The following is a 19,098-nucleotide window of genomic DNA, read 5'->3' as shown; positions in this document are numbered from 1 at the left end:
AATACAGAAATATTCTACTTTTTGTGGTGTAAGGTAATGCTGGAGAAAAAGCTGCTTGTATTATACCTATCTGAATTAATTAATTACACTGGTGAAAGGAAGGAGTCAAGTTGAATGCCCTATCAGACACCATGTAATTATTCTGCAGTCCTGTGAATAACAAAGTCTTTTGGGCTAAGTCCCTTTCAAACTGACATCTTTGTATGACTATGTATAGAATTCAAACCCAGTAATAAATGATTCTGTATGTTGATTTTATTTCATAGACTTGCCATGGGCAGGAACTGTTACTGAATTATTACTATCTGAAAGATTTTGAGGTCTGAATTAGCAAACTGTAATGAAGAATGCGTGTGGTTTGCATTTTAATGTAAGTGTGAATATAATCTGTTAGTTTGATTTGATTTTTTAATTTTTTTTTTAGTCTGAAAAATCATAGAATCATAGAATGTCAGTGGGGTGGAATGGGCCTTAGAGATCATAGTCCCAACCCCTCCTGCCATGGGCAGGGACACCTCCCACTAGACCAGGCTGCTCAAGGCCTTATCCAGCCTGGCCTTGAACACTGCCAGGGATGGGCCAGTGGCAATCTCCCTGGGAAACCTGTTCCAGTGCTTTACCACCCTCACAGTAACAAATTTCTTTGTAATATCTGACCTAAATTTCTCCTCTTTCAATTTGCACCCTTTTCAATTGCACCAAAGTGCACATGAAATTACTCCTTATGCTTTCACTATAGTTCCTAACAAGTATTTTAGAGGTGTTACAAATTCTCAGTCATCTTCTGATATTTTATGATAGGCCCATAGTATTTAAAAGAATTTCCTGTTTCCTCACTTGATTTTGTGCGGAATGTTTGCTTCTTTGTATTTGCTTTGATCTCTTTCCTCTGGAATTATTTTCTGTTGAAGTTGTTCAAGCTCCATCTCTTGAGATTTCTGTATCTTATTGGCTTAATCTTTTAAGAATGCTGAGTTTTGGAAGCTGTCTTAGAAAGTGTTTTCCTTTCTCTGTGGTTTGTCTGTGTAGTAGCCTGACCACCCAGATGCCACACCAGGGTACTGCTGAAATCTGTGTTTTGGTCCATTGCTATTCAGGAAGGAGGAATATGACCCTTAGCATGGGTTTGAAACTGTTCTCACTTGCTTTTCTCCCTCTCTTCCCAGCTCCTTTCTTAGATAAATATGCACACAAATACATCCACACAGTGTAAAGAAGTTCTGACAGTGCCTGTATCCCTGTTATAAATTCCTTTATTAGACCCCTTTCTGATCTGTATTTTAAGCAACATTTCTTTGGATTGTCCAGTACCTTCAAGTGACAACTTTATAATTATTTTGCACCATGTATATATGTGTAGGTTCTTATTTAATTTCTTTCCAGGCTTTTCAGTCTCAGCAGGCTTTATGTCCCACTGCAGAGCCTGACATCTACAGAAGTTATTTGGGATGTGGGTCATCTTGTCTTCGGGTATGAAGTTAGTTTTGTAATTGCAGCCTTGCCTGGCTGTGCAGTGACAGGTCTTGTCTGGAGATCATTTCTGGCAGTGTGCTGGGTGACTTGCAGGGGAGGCAGCTCAGAGCTCTGGCCTGAAGCTCCTCTGTTGTGGCAGCCCCATCAGCAGCCTCTGGCACTGTGTGCTCTGATGCCTGTGATCTGTTCATCATGAACAGCCACTGAAACATTTCCTTCATGATTTCCAGCCCTTTCCAGAAGAACTTTTTAACCATCCTTCTTAGGATCTACTTCTGCTTTACAAATTCATAATTTTTCAGTAGTGTGGGTTGATTTTCTGCTTTTTGTGAGCAAGACAGGGTGTAACATAAAAATTGTAGTTTGAATAAACTATTTGCAGTATGATTTTAAAGGCTTACATGTAGACACCCACATCCCATATACTTTTAAAGAGTTTTTCTCCCCTGCACAGCAGGAGAAGATGGTAGTGAGCTTTACTGAGGTTGCAGGGCAATTTGGGGAGAGGATGCTGTCATAGGGTGTGCCTTTAGAGAAAAAGTGACCCATACACACCAGACAGCAGTAACAAAGTATAAGCTGTCTCATACATTAGGTATGAGGCAAAGTGCAAGTAATGCTGTATTTGAGTTAATTAATACCTGTATAAAGTATTTTTAAAACTAAACTACATTAGCAAAATTAGTAGTAGGCCTTCTCCAGCAATGCAATGATACCAAACCTAACATACTATTTCTTGTTTGGAATATATTTATATTTGTAGTAGCATTTCAGTTTGAGAAACTTGGGACCAGAGTAACCTCTGTAGAAAGTTAAAGGATAATTTGGAACCATTTGTTTAAACACTTGTCCCCAAGCCTACTTTCTTCCTCAGGCTTTGTATTCCTTTGCCCACCAGGGTCCCTGGCTTACTTGGCACAGTGACAGGCTCTGTCACTGAGAGGTTTCCTATGTGAAACTCATCTTGAGCCATTCTCCTATGTTTGTTCTTTTTTTTCTTTTACTGTGGTGTTGTTTGCAGTGGAGTAAATAATCTGCCTTGTGTTTTAGAGGACACAGAAGCTTGTTTTAGAAACAGATGAGCTTCTTTAGCTAAGAGCAGTGTCTCATAAGTATCAGCATTGCCCAAGGGTCCTGCATCAGTCTCCATGTGATGACTGCACTAGAGAAGACAGTGTTTATGTTCTTGTAATTTTTGGTTTAAATAGACAAGGCAGTGGAAGAGGGAAAAAGAGTAATTAAGATAAATGATGTGGCTAAAGCCTCACAGATGGCATTAGTGCTTGGTCTTTCATTCTTCATCCTGTGCTTTTCCCTTAGACCACTCTTCCCATTCCTGCTGCAGTTGTTGAATTGGCTTAACCTTCAAATTAGTAAGTTCTGGGAAAACTTCCAGTGTCTCCTTTTGGCATCTTGTCTGTTCGTTCTGCTTTTTCTTCCCCTATGGTTTTGCAGCTTTGCCTTCCATCTCTTGCTAAACCTAGATCCCACTGAAATCTGTTACAGTATTCTGAAATTTGCCAAATTAAAACTTGCCCCTAGAGTGTGCAGAACTCGCTCCTGGAATTTGTTCATGCTCTTGTTACCTGCTTCCTTGAGCTCACTAGCTGATAGTTAGCGGGACTTGTTTTAGGTGGGATTTTAAACCACAAAAGGAGCAGGCAAAGGTGCAGTTGCTGTTTGTAGCACAGCTCCAGCTCTTTGGCTGCAGTCTTGCTCGGGCCAGTGGATAGGGAACCGTTCATGTTTCCAAATTCTTCCTTTCTGCATAGTGAGCACCTGTGTGGAGTGCCCAGACTGGATTAACACATCACTATGGAGCACAGAGGGGGCTTGGTGTGCAGCTGCTGTGGTAGGATGGGGAACCTCCCTTGCAGCCAGAATGATGCAGTGGCCCCAGGGAGGAGCAGAGGGGCATCCTGGGGGCACGCAACTGTCATAGCTCAGGGCATCTGATTTGCTTCAGGGAGCCTTCCTGCAAGATCATTATGTCCCAATATCCTGGCTGCATTTTCTCAGTTAGTAAAAATCATTAAATCAGGCCCACAGCTCTTTATATTGTTGAGTTTCACCACTGTCATCAGCACATCACAGAAAAATAAGAGCAAAACTGCTGGCTCCTCTGTGAAAAGCTGTGAGTGTGGGGTGTATTCAGCTCATCCCATGCTCTGACTTTCTGAAAACCTTAAAGTAGCTCTGACTCAGCCCAGGATCCTTATGCAACGTTCACCTGAACAGAGAGGGTGAAAGACATTGACAGAAATTGGCTTCTGTAATTTAAATTGCTCAATGATAACTTTTAATTGCTTGCTTTCCAGAATCACCAGCTGCTGGGAGGCATTAGTTTTACTCTGTGTCTGGAGTATGGAGGCTGAAAATAAATTACTTCTTCTGGGCAGGTGTTATTTTTAGACTTAACACAGCAAAAGGTAGTGTGTTGAAGAAATTTCCCCTTTTTGAATAATGACATATTTTTCCAATTGTGATAGCAGCCATTAGTTTTTTTCAAAATTGTTGGGTGGCATCATAATTTTAAATAAATATTAAATGTAACTGAAGACTGTAGCAAAATATGAATTAAATGCTGTAAATGTAAAGATTCTAAACGATTACTTATGAGGTGTTAAAAGAAACAAAATCAATTTTTACTTGAGAGCAGTGATTGATATAATTTTTGTTCTATTGCTTTTTACGTTAGCTTTTGGCAGTATCTATTTGCTTTTGTTTAGCTGTCAGAAATAATCAAAAAAGGAACTGCATGGTAGCAAACATAATGTATATCGTATTGGCTATTAAACAAATACAAAAAGGACTTCAGAAGGACTTGAGAAGGAAAACTACACAAACTCAAGGGAGTGAATTTGCTGTCTTACACCTGCCTGAGAGCTCTGAGTCTTTCTCTGTCAAGCTGAGTACAGCTGGGGAAGGCTAAGGCAATAGCTTTTTATCACATTTTAATTCCTTGTTGCTTTGTCTTTTTAAATGAAAGTTTTGAAGAGAAGTATGACTGTACTATACAATCTTATTTTTGTGGACATTATGAATAAACAAATGAACAACAAAACTAATTTGCCAATGTCCTAACTGGAGAAGTCAGTAGCAGGGTGTTTTACATCTCTGTACATATGTTAAAGGGAGACAATATCTGTCTTATAAACATCTTTGGTTGGTAAGCAAATTCAGATTTAATGAGCTATGATTGTCAAGGGTTGGCTAAATATTTTGTTGTATTTTTTATGTGGCTAACTAATTGTATGTGTTACCTTATTTGAAGAAACTTTGCACTGTTTTGCACAGTTTGCTGATACTAGGATATGGTTAGAAGCAAATGCTGTCAAAGCTCTTAAAAGTCTCCCCTGATGTCACAAACATTAAATTAAAGTAATATTTTACGATAGTCTGCTTTTGGTGAAATCTGTGCAACTGCTAAAGTTTTTTTTTTTACCATCACGGTCTTAAAATCTCTTGTGCTTTACAAATAATTTGAGTTCTGTGCCAATTGAAAATTCAGTTTCATTTCATTTAAAGACACTGTTAGATGAAGAAAATATTTAAGTATTCCACTACTATTTTTTTCAATTTCAGTTCAAGCTTAATTATTCTAATTCAGATGGAGTGAAGAATTTAGGGGTAAAATTCAGGGGTCAAACGGAGACTTGGAGTACCTGTTGATGTTCTATTTCAGATATTAAGAGTTTTAATTATTAAAGATCGTGCTCTTAGTGTCTGACAAAGCTAAACAGAGGCTCTTCAAGAAAATGTGTTTAAGAGAAGAGCATAAATGTTCTGCAGGAGCAAAACAGGATGGCCATATTCAACAGGTGTTTATAAACAGGATTAGACAGTAACCTTCAAGACAAACTGCCTTCTAATGCCTCATTCCTCCCTCTCTTCTGCTGCAGAGCTTCTTGCTGGAAATGTGATGAGGAAACATGATCAACAGTCATTCAGCCAAAGATTTGTTCTCATCTTCTTCAATTCCTTACTGTTAGACTACACTGTTTCCAATCCTTGCATTCTCAGCTCCACTTGTATTATAAATAGTTTTTGATTCCTTCATCGGGGTACTGGCTGCCTCTGGCTTCCATTTATGGCTTTTTTTTGTTTTCATTTTTTGTTTGTTTGTTTGTTTGTTTTGGGTTTTTTTTTTTTTTGGTTGGTTGATTGGCTGGTTTTTGGTTTGTTTTTCCCTTCTACGTTCCCCTTTCTCAGATTCTTCTGCACAAAACAACAGAGGGAAATGTAGGTTTATTCCTCTCTTTAAATATTTCCTTTCCCTGTCCTATGAGATTTTTCTCCTCCTGGCACAGATCCATTTTTGTTTGCTTTGCTCCTTAACTCTTCTTTTACTGACACCCTCAGTCTGTATTGGCATCTGTGTCATGCCTGCTCTTGCCTTTTACTTTCCTCCTTGACCTGCTGGCCAGTTCTCCTCCTTTTATGTCTAAGCTTCTTTTATTCTTGTTGTGCAGTTATTTTTCAACCTCTTGAATCCAGTTTATTGCTTCTCTGCACAGTCTCTAATGACCTTCTTTTGAAGAAAGCTCTAAACCAGGACTCCATCCTCATTACTGACTCACTGTTTACCCAAATGTCACTGCTGATCTGCATGTTGCTCTTCTATTTTATAGTTTACTTATAAATTCTTTAAGATGGGACACTGTTATTTCTTTTCGTATTGTATTTTAGCTCAATTAGAGGGTTGTTTTATGAGTAGCATTGTGAACTATTATGAAATTCCAAATAACTGATACACTTTTGATTAAAGCTTCCTTCCTGACCACCTTCTCCCTGGGTATTTGACCAGATCAAATTATGTAGGTTATAGGTGGGATTGATAATAAGTAGCATTTTAAAATGGCACAGCTAGTTATCTGCAAATGTTGGCTCACAAATTTGCATTGTGCTACAAATTTAGAGCAGAGTTTTGCTAATCTTTCTCATGTGAACTGACCTACTTAAGTCAGTGGAGTGCTAATATTTGCCACACAGTAAGGATTTGGCTCATAATCTTAGGGAAGGCATTTGCATGCACACTGGGAATATTGTCTAGGGTTTTTGTTAAAGGCTTCCTCCTCATTCCATTCCTCTTTATGAGATTGTTTTCAACTTGAAAATAAGAAGAACCAGGTAAGTGTGATTTGACCCAGACGTGATGCCTAAGGAACCTCACTAATGGTGAGTGGAGAAAATTATCTATGGGTGGAAGTTACAATTTTGGCTTCACAAAAAAATGTCCACTTTGCTCCTAGGAAAAATGAAAACATCTCTAACTGCTTAAATTATACCTAAAAAATAACCAGTGTAGGCTCTAAATAACAGACCATAGAGATTGTAACATTTGAACTGGTTGAGGACAAATAAAGGACAGTTATTAGTGATTTTACATGGAAGAATAAGAAAGCCAGAATTTCCTCAACCACCTTGGTCACGATACATGTAGAGGTATTTACAAAGAAAATGGTTCCAGTATTTTTTTTACAGACTGTCAGTGTGACTTTTTGAGATTGTACTCATCATTTGCATAATATATTATCTATTTATTTTCAATAATAAATTTTCCATGTGATTCTTTTTCTCAGAAAGGACAGAACACATGCTCATTTTCTGTGTATTTGAGATAGAAGTTGTTCCTGTGCATTTTTACTCAAATGTGCTGCTTGATTTCTGGGATCAAATGCCCTGCAGGGTGACATTTCTTTCAGTTTTAGGAGTCATTACAGTAATAGGAGGAAGCTTCTCAGTGTTACCTCCACAAGGGAATCCTCACTCTGTAATACATCAGGGACAAAAGGAAGGTTAAGGAGAACCTCCATTCATATTGGATGCAGGGGGAAACACTAGTGACAAAGAATGAGGAAATAGATGAAGTACTTAATGTCTTCTTTGCCTCAGTCTTTAACAGTAAGGCAAATTGTTCGTGGGTACCTAGTCCCTTGAGCTGAAAGACAAGGATGGGGAGCAGAATGAAGCCCCCATAATCCAAGGGGAAATGATCAGTGCCCTGCTACACCACTGAGACACACAGAAATCTATGGGATCCAGCTGAGGGGACTGAGGGAGCTGGTGAGGGTGCTCCCTGAGGCACCTTCCATCATCCACCAGCAGCCCTGGATAACAGGGAGGAGTGGGTCCCAACTGACTGGAGGGCAGCAAGTGTGAAGTGTGATAGAACCCATCCATCAAATGGGTTGGAAGGAGGGTTGGGGACCTAGAGGCCTGTCATCCTGACCTCAGTGCCAAGGAAGGTCATGGAGCAGATTGTCCTGAGCAACATCAAGCAGCACATACAGGATCACACCCAGCCAGCCCAGGTTCATGAAAAGCAGATCCTGCTTGACCCAGTTAATCTCATTCTATGGTGAAGTGACCTTAGTGGCTGAGGGAAAGGCTGTGGATGTTGCCCTACATGAGCTTTAGTAAAGCCTTTGACACAGTTTGCCACAACATTCTCCCGGAGGAACTGGCAGCTCTTTGCTTGGATGGGGATGTTCTTTGCTGGGTAAAAACTGGCTGGATGGCTGAGCCCAGGGAGTGGTGGTAAATGGAGTTAGAGCTAGCTGGCAGCTGGTCTCTACTGGAGGTTTTGATTTTTTGGAGGGCAGGAAGGCTTTCCCAAGGGATCTGGACAGACTTTTGTAAGGCCAGGCAGTTTGCAGAGATGCTAAAGGGAGGTGCCTTCTTGACCCAGACTGGTGTAACTATTAAATAGTTGAGACTAAACTGTTGCACTCTTTGCCAAGGACTTTGGCAGAGTTGGGATTTTGTGTGCAGTGTGTTATGCTCATAGACCCCTTTTTCTTTGGAAAAACAAATCCAAGGTGAGAACATAATGTGTCAGGGAAGGGCAAAATAAACCATCACATAGATTAGAACCATTTTGTCCAAACCAAAGATCAGTATTTGCAAGGCTTCCTTCCTCTGTTCTGGAGAGGACAGGGCAGATACTGGAGAGCTGTGGGTACTGCCACAGTAGTGACTGATGCTCTCAATGCAGAAATAACATTCCTAGTATTGTAAAATGTGTTCTGTACAGGTGCAAATACAGAATAACTTCTCTTACTTTCCCACCTGCTCAAATGTGAAGGTTGTACAATATTTACTTGTTAGGCTGGAGATGGTTCTGTTTTATTTTGCTTTATTACTGAGAAAAAGATGAAGGTTATTCTGTTACTATTCTTCTTTCTCTCCCAGCCTCGCTTAATCCTGAAATTAGATGTTTATTCCTGAGCAGGTCTTTATGTAGTTCTCTACTTTTTTCAAAGTCACATGCCAGTTTGTAGGAGTAGCAGGGTACTTGAATTTTCCTTCAAGAACTGTATGTCCTAGTTTGTTAGAAAGAAAGAAAAACAAATACAAAAAAAATTATAAAAATTGATCCAATGTTACACAAAATACTGTAGTAATGCTGAAAACTTGATTGCACTTTCCATATTCATTTCCAGGGCCTAAAGCACAAGATTCTCTCTCCTCTGTTGGTTTTGTGGTTGTGCACACTCTTATCATGCTGTAGTGGTGGTTTTGGTATACAGCCATTTGCTTTCTCTTCAAATATTTAAACTTCAGGGGTGCTTACCTTTTTTGAATACATATTTTCTGCAGCAAACAATTTGTGGTTTCTTGAATAGATACCAAAAGCTAAAGGAAACTGTTTGTCTGTTCACTTGAAAGAATTTTGCTGTAATATAAACCATTAAGCATTTGGAATAAAGAGAAAGCTTTCTTTTATAATGCAAGTGAGTAATTTTCCTCTTCTACTTACTTTCATATTTCTGCATATATGTATTTCAACACTGCTTTTCCAAGATGATGGGATAATGAACTGAGAGAGTAGCAGGTTTAAGAAAACCAATGACCTGCAAACATTCCCTTTGTCCAGCTTTTCTTTCCTGTACAGGGAAGCCAGAGAGGTGGTTCTTAAATACTTTGTAATTTTACATTTATCTACAAAACCGGGGGTAAAAAAGCTGAATAACAGCTATTTTATCTTATGTCCTCTGAACGTTTGCCTTGCCTCTGACGACTCCTTTTGCACAGGCAGATATTTGGCAGTTTCGGTAATATTTATAGAGGCTGACATTGAACGACTGTTGCTCTTGCTGCAGATATCAGTAAGACTAGCACAAAACCGCGGCCGCATGTCCGTGTGCAGTACGTGTCCATGCAAACGCCTTTCATCAGCTTGAAGTTTCTTCTCCCTCATCCCCTCCCTCAGCTCTTCTCCTTGCCCATCTCCGCGGCGGAGGAGCTGAAATAATTACCTGCAGTGTCATTTTTCACTTTGCTCCATGCAGATGCGGTGCGGTTGGGCCGCGGGCGGGGAGGGGCCAGGGTGATGCAGCACGGGCGTGTGACAGCGGCGCGGCCCGACTCGGCTCGGCTCCGCTCGGCTGCGGGTGGCTCCGCTCCGCTGCGGGCGGCTCGGCTCGGCTCGGCTCGGCTCGGCTCGGCTCGGCTCGGCTCGGCTGCGGGCGGCTCCCGCTGCTGCAGCCCGGCCGCGCCGCTGCGGGGCCACTCGTGCTCGGAGTACCTGCGACACAACTGGGCTATTCTTTAACTGTGCGAGAAGTATTCCCTTCACGCAAGCTCCCTCCTGGCTTTCTGCATCCGTAATTTCTCGGAGCCGTCTTTCCCTCCTTCTTCTTTTTCCCTTTCCCCTCCTTTTTTTTCTTCTTCTATTTTTTTTTTCTTTTCCCGCTCGTTGTTCGCCCCCCTCCCAATGCGTGCTGCCTCAGTAGCCCTCATTATGCTGTGCTCAGTGGCCCGGTGTGTTCCCCGCCTCTGCTAGGCAGTGGCAGCATGGATGGTGCTCTTGTGACGACCTCTGCTGATGCTATCAGTCCACTGCGGATAGGCATGCTGAGTAATCCTGCTGTAAATGGGCGAGGACACGGACACACGGAAAATTAACCACAGCTTTCTGCGAGACCACAACTATGTGACTGAAGGTAACATAAATATTGTCATTTTTCTCTTCTTGCATTGCAGATTCTATGCTGGGAATGCACTGTCATGTTTGGAGATGCAGGCTGTTCCTTTTTTTTCCTTTTTTAAACAGGGGGGATTTCAGGGCGTTTTTTCTGTGGGATGTAGCAACAGAATCTGCCTGAATTTGCTGAATCCCGAAGGCAATCTGTCATGCTACAGCAGTATATGAAAGTACACGGGCTGGAGAAGGTCTTGCATTGTGCTGAGTTTCTGCTAGTGAGGTGTGCAGCACCTGGCATTGAAAGCTCAGTAGCTGCAATGTAGAAGATTGGAAGCACTTGATTACTAAAAAAAAAAAAAAAAAAAAGGTTTGAGAGCACCAAAGTAGGAAAAATAATCTGTAAAGTTAACTGTTTGCTGGTGTAATGAAGGTTATGCATCTCATTTTGGTAATTATATCCTGAGCATTACAGACATTGCTCAGTTGATTGTTCCCTAGAGAACTGTATGCATTTAGAAGGCATTTAGAAGGGATATGTAAGCATCATCTTTTGAAATGCTGCTGCTTGCTTTCTGTTCCCTGTGCAAGGTATATGAGTAAAGAAAAGGCACCTTCATTTTAAATCATTCAGTGACCTGAAGGTTATTACATAAAAAGGAATTTTGCTGCAGGTGACATCCCTTAAATGCTGAGAGAATTTACCTTGAGAATGTGAAATGGTTGGGTCAGGTACTGGTGTGTATTTCCTTGCCAGAAAGTTGGTTTAAGAGTAGGCCATTTTAAGATTGATTGAACAGGAGAAATGTGTTTGTAGGTGCTTGACTTTGCAAATATATCTGTATGTGCAGTTTTAACAGCACTTTTCAGCAGCAGAAACAGTAACTCAATGTAGGTTTATATAATACGAACATACTTAACATCAGGGTCAACCAATACTCCTTGAGACACAGTCTCCAGATTCTGTCGTCATTTGATCAATGCTCAGTCACTTAATACTCCCATGCTGCATCCTGAAACGTGATCAGCTGATGCTCTCTTGATTATTGATGATTTGAATTGTTTTAGATTGGAGAAAACAGTAGGATGATTTTTGTCGTGCCAGGTCCACAAGGCAGATTTTTCAGAAGAAAAATTAAAAATGCTGTGTACTGTAACTGTTACCAGTGACTGGTGTAATTGCTTGCTAATCTTGCCTCTAGGACATTCTTTGCACTCTGGTTCATGTTTTGGTGCATTGTCAAATTTCTTTTGAAGTTTTGGGGTTTTTTTTTCAGAATGATGATTTATGTTTTGAGATGTGGTCACCTGTTTGAAGGAACTTCGTTTAAATTTGTAAATTCTTGCCTTGGATTCTGCAAAATGCTCAGTATGATCACTGCAGTATACTTGATACATGGTGAATTTCAGATGTGTAGCAATGTTAAAAATTGAATTTTCAAGTCTCTCTTGTTTTGTGATCTGAGGAGAATAATTAATGGTGGATTTTTCAAATACATATTCTTCTTTTATATGTCATGAGTGTTCTAAAAATTAGATGGAGATTTTTAGTAGTTTTTGTGACACTTGCTGGGGCAAGTGTTAGATTTTTCTAATGTTTTATCTTCACTTGATACATGGATCATAAGGACTGGATGTTCTTCTGTCATTGCACATGGAGGGGCTTGTCTGAAATGGGTAAAAATACAATTTGCATATCAATGCTGGACTGTTTTATATTTTTCCTGTGATCAGAAGTCATGAAATATGTTGGCATCTGTTCTTGAAATCTTTAGTAGCAAAATATTAGTTTTTCATCTCAGACTAGTGTAATTCTTGTTGGGAATGCAGAGTTTGTCAGGTGTAATAGAATTCTTCACAGCTGTTATATCTGACATTGCCACACCTTTTAAAAGATCTTGGAAATCATGAGGGAATGGATTTATCTGTGAAATTTTTCCAAGGAGACCTTCAGATGCTCAAAGAGGAGCATCACGAATTTTAATTTCTCATTGATACACTTAGTTAAAAATGCATAATGAATACATTAGTTAAACTACTGCTTTAAATGTGCTTTGTTTGTTCTTCTGTGGGATTTTGTATTTTTTTGTTTAAAGATTTGGTTCCATGAAAGAACTTTAAGACTTCTCAACTGCAGTCCTTTCACAGGCCTTGTATTTGGTCCTGGACACGTTAAGTGCAGAATGTAGCAACAATAGAAAGGCAGCAATGTGTTACCTTATTATACTTCGGGGTCCAATCCAGGTTTTTCTTTGGCTTTTGTAATCCACCATTTAAAATGAAGAAATGCTTTATATGGTATCCAGTGTGTTAGAGAAGTTGCCAATTCCTTGTTATTCATGAATAACCAAAATTTTATCTCATTTTCAGAGTTTTAAAGTCTTGGTAAGTGGTGTCCTCTGCCCTTGCTATTCCATGCAGCAGACTAAATTAATTTACAAAAGGAGGTATTTCTAACCCTTATATGTACTTTCTTCCTCTAACTATTCACTGAGGGAAGTAAAGCCAGCAATAATCATGAAGATGTGGGTTGACTGTAGCATTGCTTTACTTCTCTACCTGGTTTACTTTTTCAGTGATTTAAAAAAGCCCAGACAGTCAGATGACATATGAATTCAGGTATAGGAAAGCTGTGAGCCAAATCTGATTTGCTCTGCTCTTGGTAGTGGACTGAAGGTGTTCCTAACAAAACTGCTTGCTTGAGCAAAGTCAAATTTCATCTCTTTGATAGGCCATTATTTTCTAACATTGGGATTATCTGTAACAAACGTGGCTTTACCTTGGCTGTGGAAAATTGAATTGATTTTTAAATCTCAACAACTTTTTGATTTGTTATTATACTATAACTGTTATACCATAATAGGCATTATAGGCACACATATGACAACAGTGACTACCTGGCCCTGTCTCTCCTCTTGCATATGCACAACTACAGTGTGACATTAAAGCAAGCAGAACATGAATAATTTTGTCATTTAAAGTCTTTAAAATTATGTTACAGTTGCACAATGGAAAAAGGTGATTTAATTCCAGCTGCAACGTACAGCAAATTTTTCAATGATCACTTTCAAAAGTAGCTTTTGAAGCAAACTGCTTTAATTGGAATTGTTTGCATGAGGAAAATAGAAAAGATCTGGTATGGCTTGTAAAGAAAGAGAGAAAAAATATCTGAGGCTTAGAAAATGTGAGCTGTGGGGAAAGATTGAACTTCTTTGCAAAGGTGGTGAAACACTGGGATATATTGCCCAGGGAGCTTGAGTAATTTTTATCACTGAAGTTTTTAAAAGCAGGTGACATAGATGTCTGTAAGAAATTACATGGGGATAGCTGAGCCTCCCGTGGGGCACAGGAATGGACTAGATGACCTCTGAGATCTGTTCAGGCTTGTGATTCATTGCAGAGCTGTGTTTTATCTTAATTGCCTTTTGCACCACAGCTGTGGGAACCAGTTGCCCAGGAGGTGTTGGGTCAGTAAAATGTGTTATTTCCACAGCAACTGCAGGAGCACTGAGGAGAGAGGAGAGGCACAGGAGAGAAGATGGGTTGGATGGAGAAACATGATCCTTCATTACTGTACTGACAGAGTCTGGGGGGAGAGGGCAAGAAAATTGTGAGCTGGGGGAAGGGGGATAGAAGAGGCTTCTGTGCTTTAGAGGGCAGAGGATGTCTTTCAGTCCTAGAGTTCCCTTGGTGTTACTGTGCTTAAGATTAATGGTAAAACTGACAGGACTGCTGATACACTTTGCTGTCCCAGGGCCTTGGGATCAGCCACAGGATCTGATTCTGAGCAGCGAATTGCCTGGTGTGGTTGCTGTGTTCCTGGTCGGGGCAAAAAGTTGCAGGAGTCAATGGTGCCACTCTTACTAAACTGTTAGGTTAATTCCATTACTCAGTATTTTACTGATTTAACAATTAACAGAAATAATGAGCAAAATTTGCTATTCTTGCCAAACTATGTTAAAGTTGTGTTTCACCTCCATGATCCCTAATTTATTTGGAGAAATTCTTCTCTGGTGGGTGAAGGCATATTGCAGGTTGCATGCAGACAAGTCTAGCCTATGAATTGATGCTTTTTATGGAGTATCTCTGTTTTGGGGAGGAATAAAAAGTTTATACATCCAGTTTCTGAAGACACACAGATTCCTCCTTGGTCTAGGCCTGCAAATGCAAGTGGAGCCAGTGGAGTTGCACTGGTGCAGTGGGGCAGAAGGTGACCTGCACTATCTATACATCTATATGGCCAAATTGTGCCATTTGGTTCCATATGGCTTAACTTCTGTGAAAAAGTTAATCATGTTAATGGTGTATTAATGTCCTAAATTTTGATGTTTGAAGAATTATGAGAATTAGCTGTGCAGTATAGAACATATTGAATCATAACCATGTGAAATATTTATTCTAGAACCCTTTTTTTTCTTAATGATTGTAAAGAAAAGTCATCTGCAGATAATAAAAACATTTTGGGGCCTTTTTTTTTTGCCTTAATGAAAGATGTTAGTATCTCTCTTCTTCAGTAATCAAAATTAGAGGAAATTATGAATTTTCATCTGCCAAAAAGAAATTTATTTATGATATTTTCTTTCATAAACATCTCAAATATAATTTGAATTAGACCTGAATACCTGAGGTATTAATTGGATGAATATAGCAAACAAGTAACACTCTGCTGGCTCAGGCTCACCATTGGTCAGTCTAGTTCACTGATTTCTCCTTATCAATGAAGTACAAGAGGTAACTCTTCCTCTTAACCTCCACCACTTCAGGATTTATTTTGTGAATATTGATGATTGTAATCTTTTTACAGAACTAATTTTGAAACAGAATGGAAATTATTGCTCATTCTTAGTGTAGTCACTTGTGTTTCTTATTTTTTTCCGTGATTCAAGGGTGAACGGGGTAAACCTCGTCAAAGCGTGACTTTGCTCCTTGTTAAACAGGATATGGTTATGTCTTTCTGTGCATGGATTTGGTTCTTTTATTCACAGTGGTATTCGGATGAATGTTGTGAGTAGCCTTGAAGATTTGGATTAATAAGGTTTATTCCATCCAAGTGATGTTGCTGACTTTGTAATCTTTATTCATGCAGCTTAGTTGGGTGCAGCCACAGAGGCAGAGCTGGAGCATTGCTGTCACTCTGGCTTGCACTGCAGTCCTGTCCCTTTGCTCACTCACCCAAACCCTCAGCTGGATGTGGGGTTCAGCATCCAGGAAAACCAAACAGTGGTACTGCTTGAAGCTTGGATCTGCACAGCACAGATATTTAAAGCAATGTCTGCACGGGTGACATGGGCCAGCAATTCTCTCCAACAGCCAGAAAAGGCAGGATAGATTTAGCCAGAGTGAATTACACTGTCAGCTTGCAATGATGCAGCACCAGCTACACATTCAAAGTACTCCATTCATGCTACATTTATTAGGCTCATAATATTGTTGTCTCTATTTTGCTTGCCAAATGTACTTGAGGAAGAAATCATAAATCAGGATTGGGCTTACGATGTTGATCCTAGGCTGGGATTTTGGAGTTTCTCAGTTTGCTGTTCCCAGTTTCCCCAAAGAGCAGGAATGTGCCAGTGTTAACTTGTTACTGCCTCCTCAGAAGAAGACCTGCCTCTTCAAGGAGTTTTAAGGACTCGTTGTTAGATCATCCTAAGAGGGCACTTCAGCCCACTCTGAGCTGCAGGAGGTGTTTCAAAGGCATGCAGTTAACTTGGTTTGGCTCTTCATTTAATGTCATGTTCTCCACACAGCAGTTATTCACCAGTGTCACATGTACCCTTAAAGCTTTACCAAGTGTCATTAGGCTGGGCTGCAATCTTCCTGTTTGCAAAGGAATAAATCTCTGATGCTGGATCAGTGGTTTTGGTGGATTGCCCTCAGGGACTGATGGCAACCTTGGCTCTCTTTGCATGCATATGTAATCAGCAGATGATCTTGCACTCACCATCTAAATAATAAATGTATTTGGTTGCTGTATAGTGCTAGAGGTCCTGGAGAAGTGAATAAGATGTATTAACAGAAGAAAAGGACCATGTAGAATATTAGCTAAAGCTGAGCTCCTTCCATGACAGTGACAACAAGGAGCTGAAAAAGAAGATAATTGCAGCAATCTGGAGCTTTTCCAGGTGCCAGCAGACTAGAAACATTATAAAGAGAAATCTTTATTGTATATTTATCTATATAGCTGTTATATGTAACAGACTGAGCTACATATAAGCCTTAAAACCAGAAGTTCAGGATATGAGCTGTGCAATGTGTGTGTAAGATAAACATGGGCATAGAAATATGATCCATGCAAGCTGGCTGTGTCTGCCAGATCTTTTTCTAATTGAAACTGACAGTTTAAAAGTATTGAATGATGTAAAAGTAAACAATGTTGTGCAGGTAGAGTCAGTGTCATTGTTCACCATGGTAGAAGTTTATTTAGTGTATGTATTGTGAAAACTGTACTTAGCAGTATATTTTTAATATGTTGTCCACGTAAACATAAAAACCCCAGGCATTTTAGCAATACCTTATGTATTTAAATGGTGAATTTAGAGAATGGTAGATGTTGCTCCTCCATCAGTTTAAAATGTGAAACACTATACAATAACACTGAATATTTTATAATAAAGAAGAACTGACTATCTTTTATTACAGCCATAAAAAGGTAATCCATCCTTACTGTTTACCTTGTGTTACTACATCATTACTAGTTGTATCCTTGAAACTTCCCATCCACAGTTTATTTAATCACCATTGCAAGGTTTTGTCTCAGGGACTGTCTGCTAAAAGAACACAAATTTTTTGCTCAAACTATAATCTCTGTAATTTCAGGTTAATTTCCCTGTAGCCAGGGAAAGGTAACAATCTCATAAAATTAGATAAAGTTAATATGGGCATTTTTGGGATTTTTTAAATGAGAAAGGGTTTTAAATGAACTTCTAGCCATGTTGAGGCACTTTCCTGATCAACTGTTTTCATGGTTCTCAGGTTAATGCTGAGTTTGCCCTTAGTCATGAGTGTGGTCTATTTTACTTGTTCCTGGTGAAAGTTCCCCAAATCTTTACCAAGAACAAAAGCCTCACTAAGCAAAGCAGCCTTATATATGGTAGGAGAGTTCCTGTTCTCAGGAGTGTTACCTTGCTGAAAAGCTCTTGTTCCTGTTTTTATTATTGCTTCAGTGCAAATAAAAGCAGACTGTATTTTGCCAGTGAAAGACCAATAATAAAAATGTGCATTAAGAGATTTGATTCCTAATAAAATCTCAGCACAATATGCCATGCAGTTCAGTGACTTCTGTGAATTATTAATAGGACAGGGCTTGGGATCTGTATTGTTAAATATAGCAGTGTTTGTCCCTTTCATATTCACTGATCCATCTGTTACAAAAAAGAGAAGAAAAGGATGTAAACATCTGTATTATAATGACATTTATGTGTTTTACTTAGAGTACAGAAAAAAGTAAAAGACTAAGAGTTGGTTTATTATTCTCTAGTTCAATGCAAGTCTGATTAGAACTTAGTTACTGTTACCATACTTCTTCCTGTTTGCAGTGCTTTTGTTGTTCCTGTGACTCAGGTGTTGCAAATCATCAGTGACTGTACAAAATAACATCATTTGTGTAAATTTTGAAGCTAATGCTGCCTGTGGTAGTGCTGTTTGCTTTAAAGATAACCATGAACTGCTCTACCAGTTTCTGGGCCAATTTCTAGTAGAAATAAAGATCATCTGGGTTGAATGAAAAGTAAATTATTGTTTATTTCATTATCTCAGATTTTAATGACTCCATATCATTTATCCTTATTCTAAGATGTTAAATGAACGTTTCAAATAGAAACAAAAATTAGTTTTCAAGCAACGAGCTGGTCACCAATTAGCAATAATTTATTTCTAGACTTTCATCCAGTCATGTGGTACTGTTTGAGAGGTTTCAATCTATGATATAACCTGGCATGATGTCTTTAATAAGTGTATAGCTGTAAATCAGAATCTGTTATTATTTAATAAATAATTTCTGATATAATGTCTTTATTTCTACATTGTGCTGTGATAAAAAGAAAATTTCAATGAATAAAATCAATAATAATAGTAATAATAATAAATTAGAAAATTCAACAAATAGGCACAGTGGACTGGTGAGTGTAGGCCTGAATTGACTGCCAGGGTAGCACATGAGACTCTTCATCATGCTACATGTTAATTTGACACCCTGCTTGATTTGATATCTTTTATTGCTGCATGCAGATCTGTGATATGGGAATAACCAGTACAAGATGGAGTCAGATGTGTATTCTATAATATTCTTTTGAATGGAAGATTTAGGTCAAGTATATTCTCTTTAATCAACAGTGAAGATCAAAGTGGAATTCACATAAGCAGCCTCTTTGAAATAGGTAGATATGAATTATTACATCTTACAGAATTTCCTGGAATGCCTTACTCAGAGTGCAGTAAAGTCATATGGATGATGGTTATTTTCATTGCTCAGGTACAATATGAATATCATTTTGTGCATGTTGGAACACAAAAGTATGCTACACTCACAGAAGGTTTGTGAATCACTGCTACTGCATGTTTCATGTGCCTATGTTCCTCCCAGCTGCTCTGCTTGAAATGTGAATCTGGAAGTCCTGGAATGGCTATGGAGAAGTTTCAGCACTGGGAGGAAATAGGTCCTGGTATGTAGGGCCCTGTCCTTCAAGTCCCATATGACTCAC

The 19,098-nt window shown here is 39.2% G+C and overlaps 1 protein-coding gene and 1 long non-coding RNA gene across 6 annotated transcripts in view; one reads left to right on the top strand and one right to left on the bottom strand.

Moving 5' to 3' along the window:
* The window catches only part of PPP2R2C (protein phosphatase 2 regulatory subunit Bgamma), a 190,111-nt gene that overhangs the window by 45,614 nt on the left and 125,399 nt on the right, over nt 1-19,098 (top strand). The window contains exon 1 of one of the 5 annotated variants that reach the window (XM_054633351.2): nt 9,860-10,421. The exons of 1 other annotated variant lie outside the window; for it this stretch is intronic. In XM_054633351.2, the coding sequence (XP_054489326.1) occupies nt 10,352-10,421 (70 nt within the window). In that variant the 5' untranslated portion in view covers nt 9,860-10,351. Of the gene's footprint in view, nt 1-9,859; nt 10,422-19,098 lie in introns of those variants that run through there. 3 more of the 5 variants (XM_054633349.2, XM_054633350.2, XM_077177736.1) reach the window with 3 other exon arrangements.
* Nucleotides 1,228-9,876, bottom strand: LOC143693990 (uncharacterized). Its single transcript, XR_013182167.1, has 2 exons — nt 9,735-9,876; nt 1,228-8,798 (listed from the first exon to the last, which is right to left on the bottom strand). It is a non-coding gene; the product is annotated as an uncharacterized LOC143693990 (long non-coding RNA).

Source organism: Agelaius phoeniceus, chromosome 4 (genome assembly GCF_051311805.1).
Source record: "Agelaius phoeniceus isolate bAgePho1 chromosome 4, bAgePho1.hap1, whole genome shotgun sequence".
NCBI classification, from domain to species: Eukaryota; Metazoa; Chordata; class Aves; order Passeriformes; family Icteridae; genus Agelaius; species Agelaius phoeniceus.
Note: the sequence above shows the minus strand (reverse complement) of the source record. Positions and strands in the feature narration are given on the sequence as shown.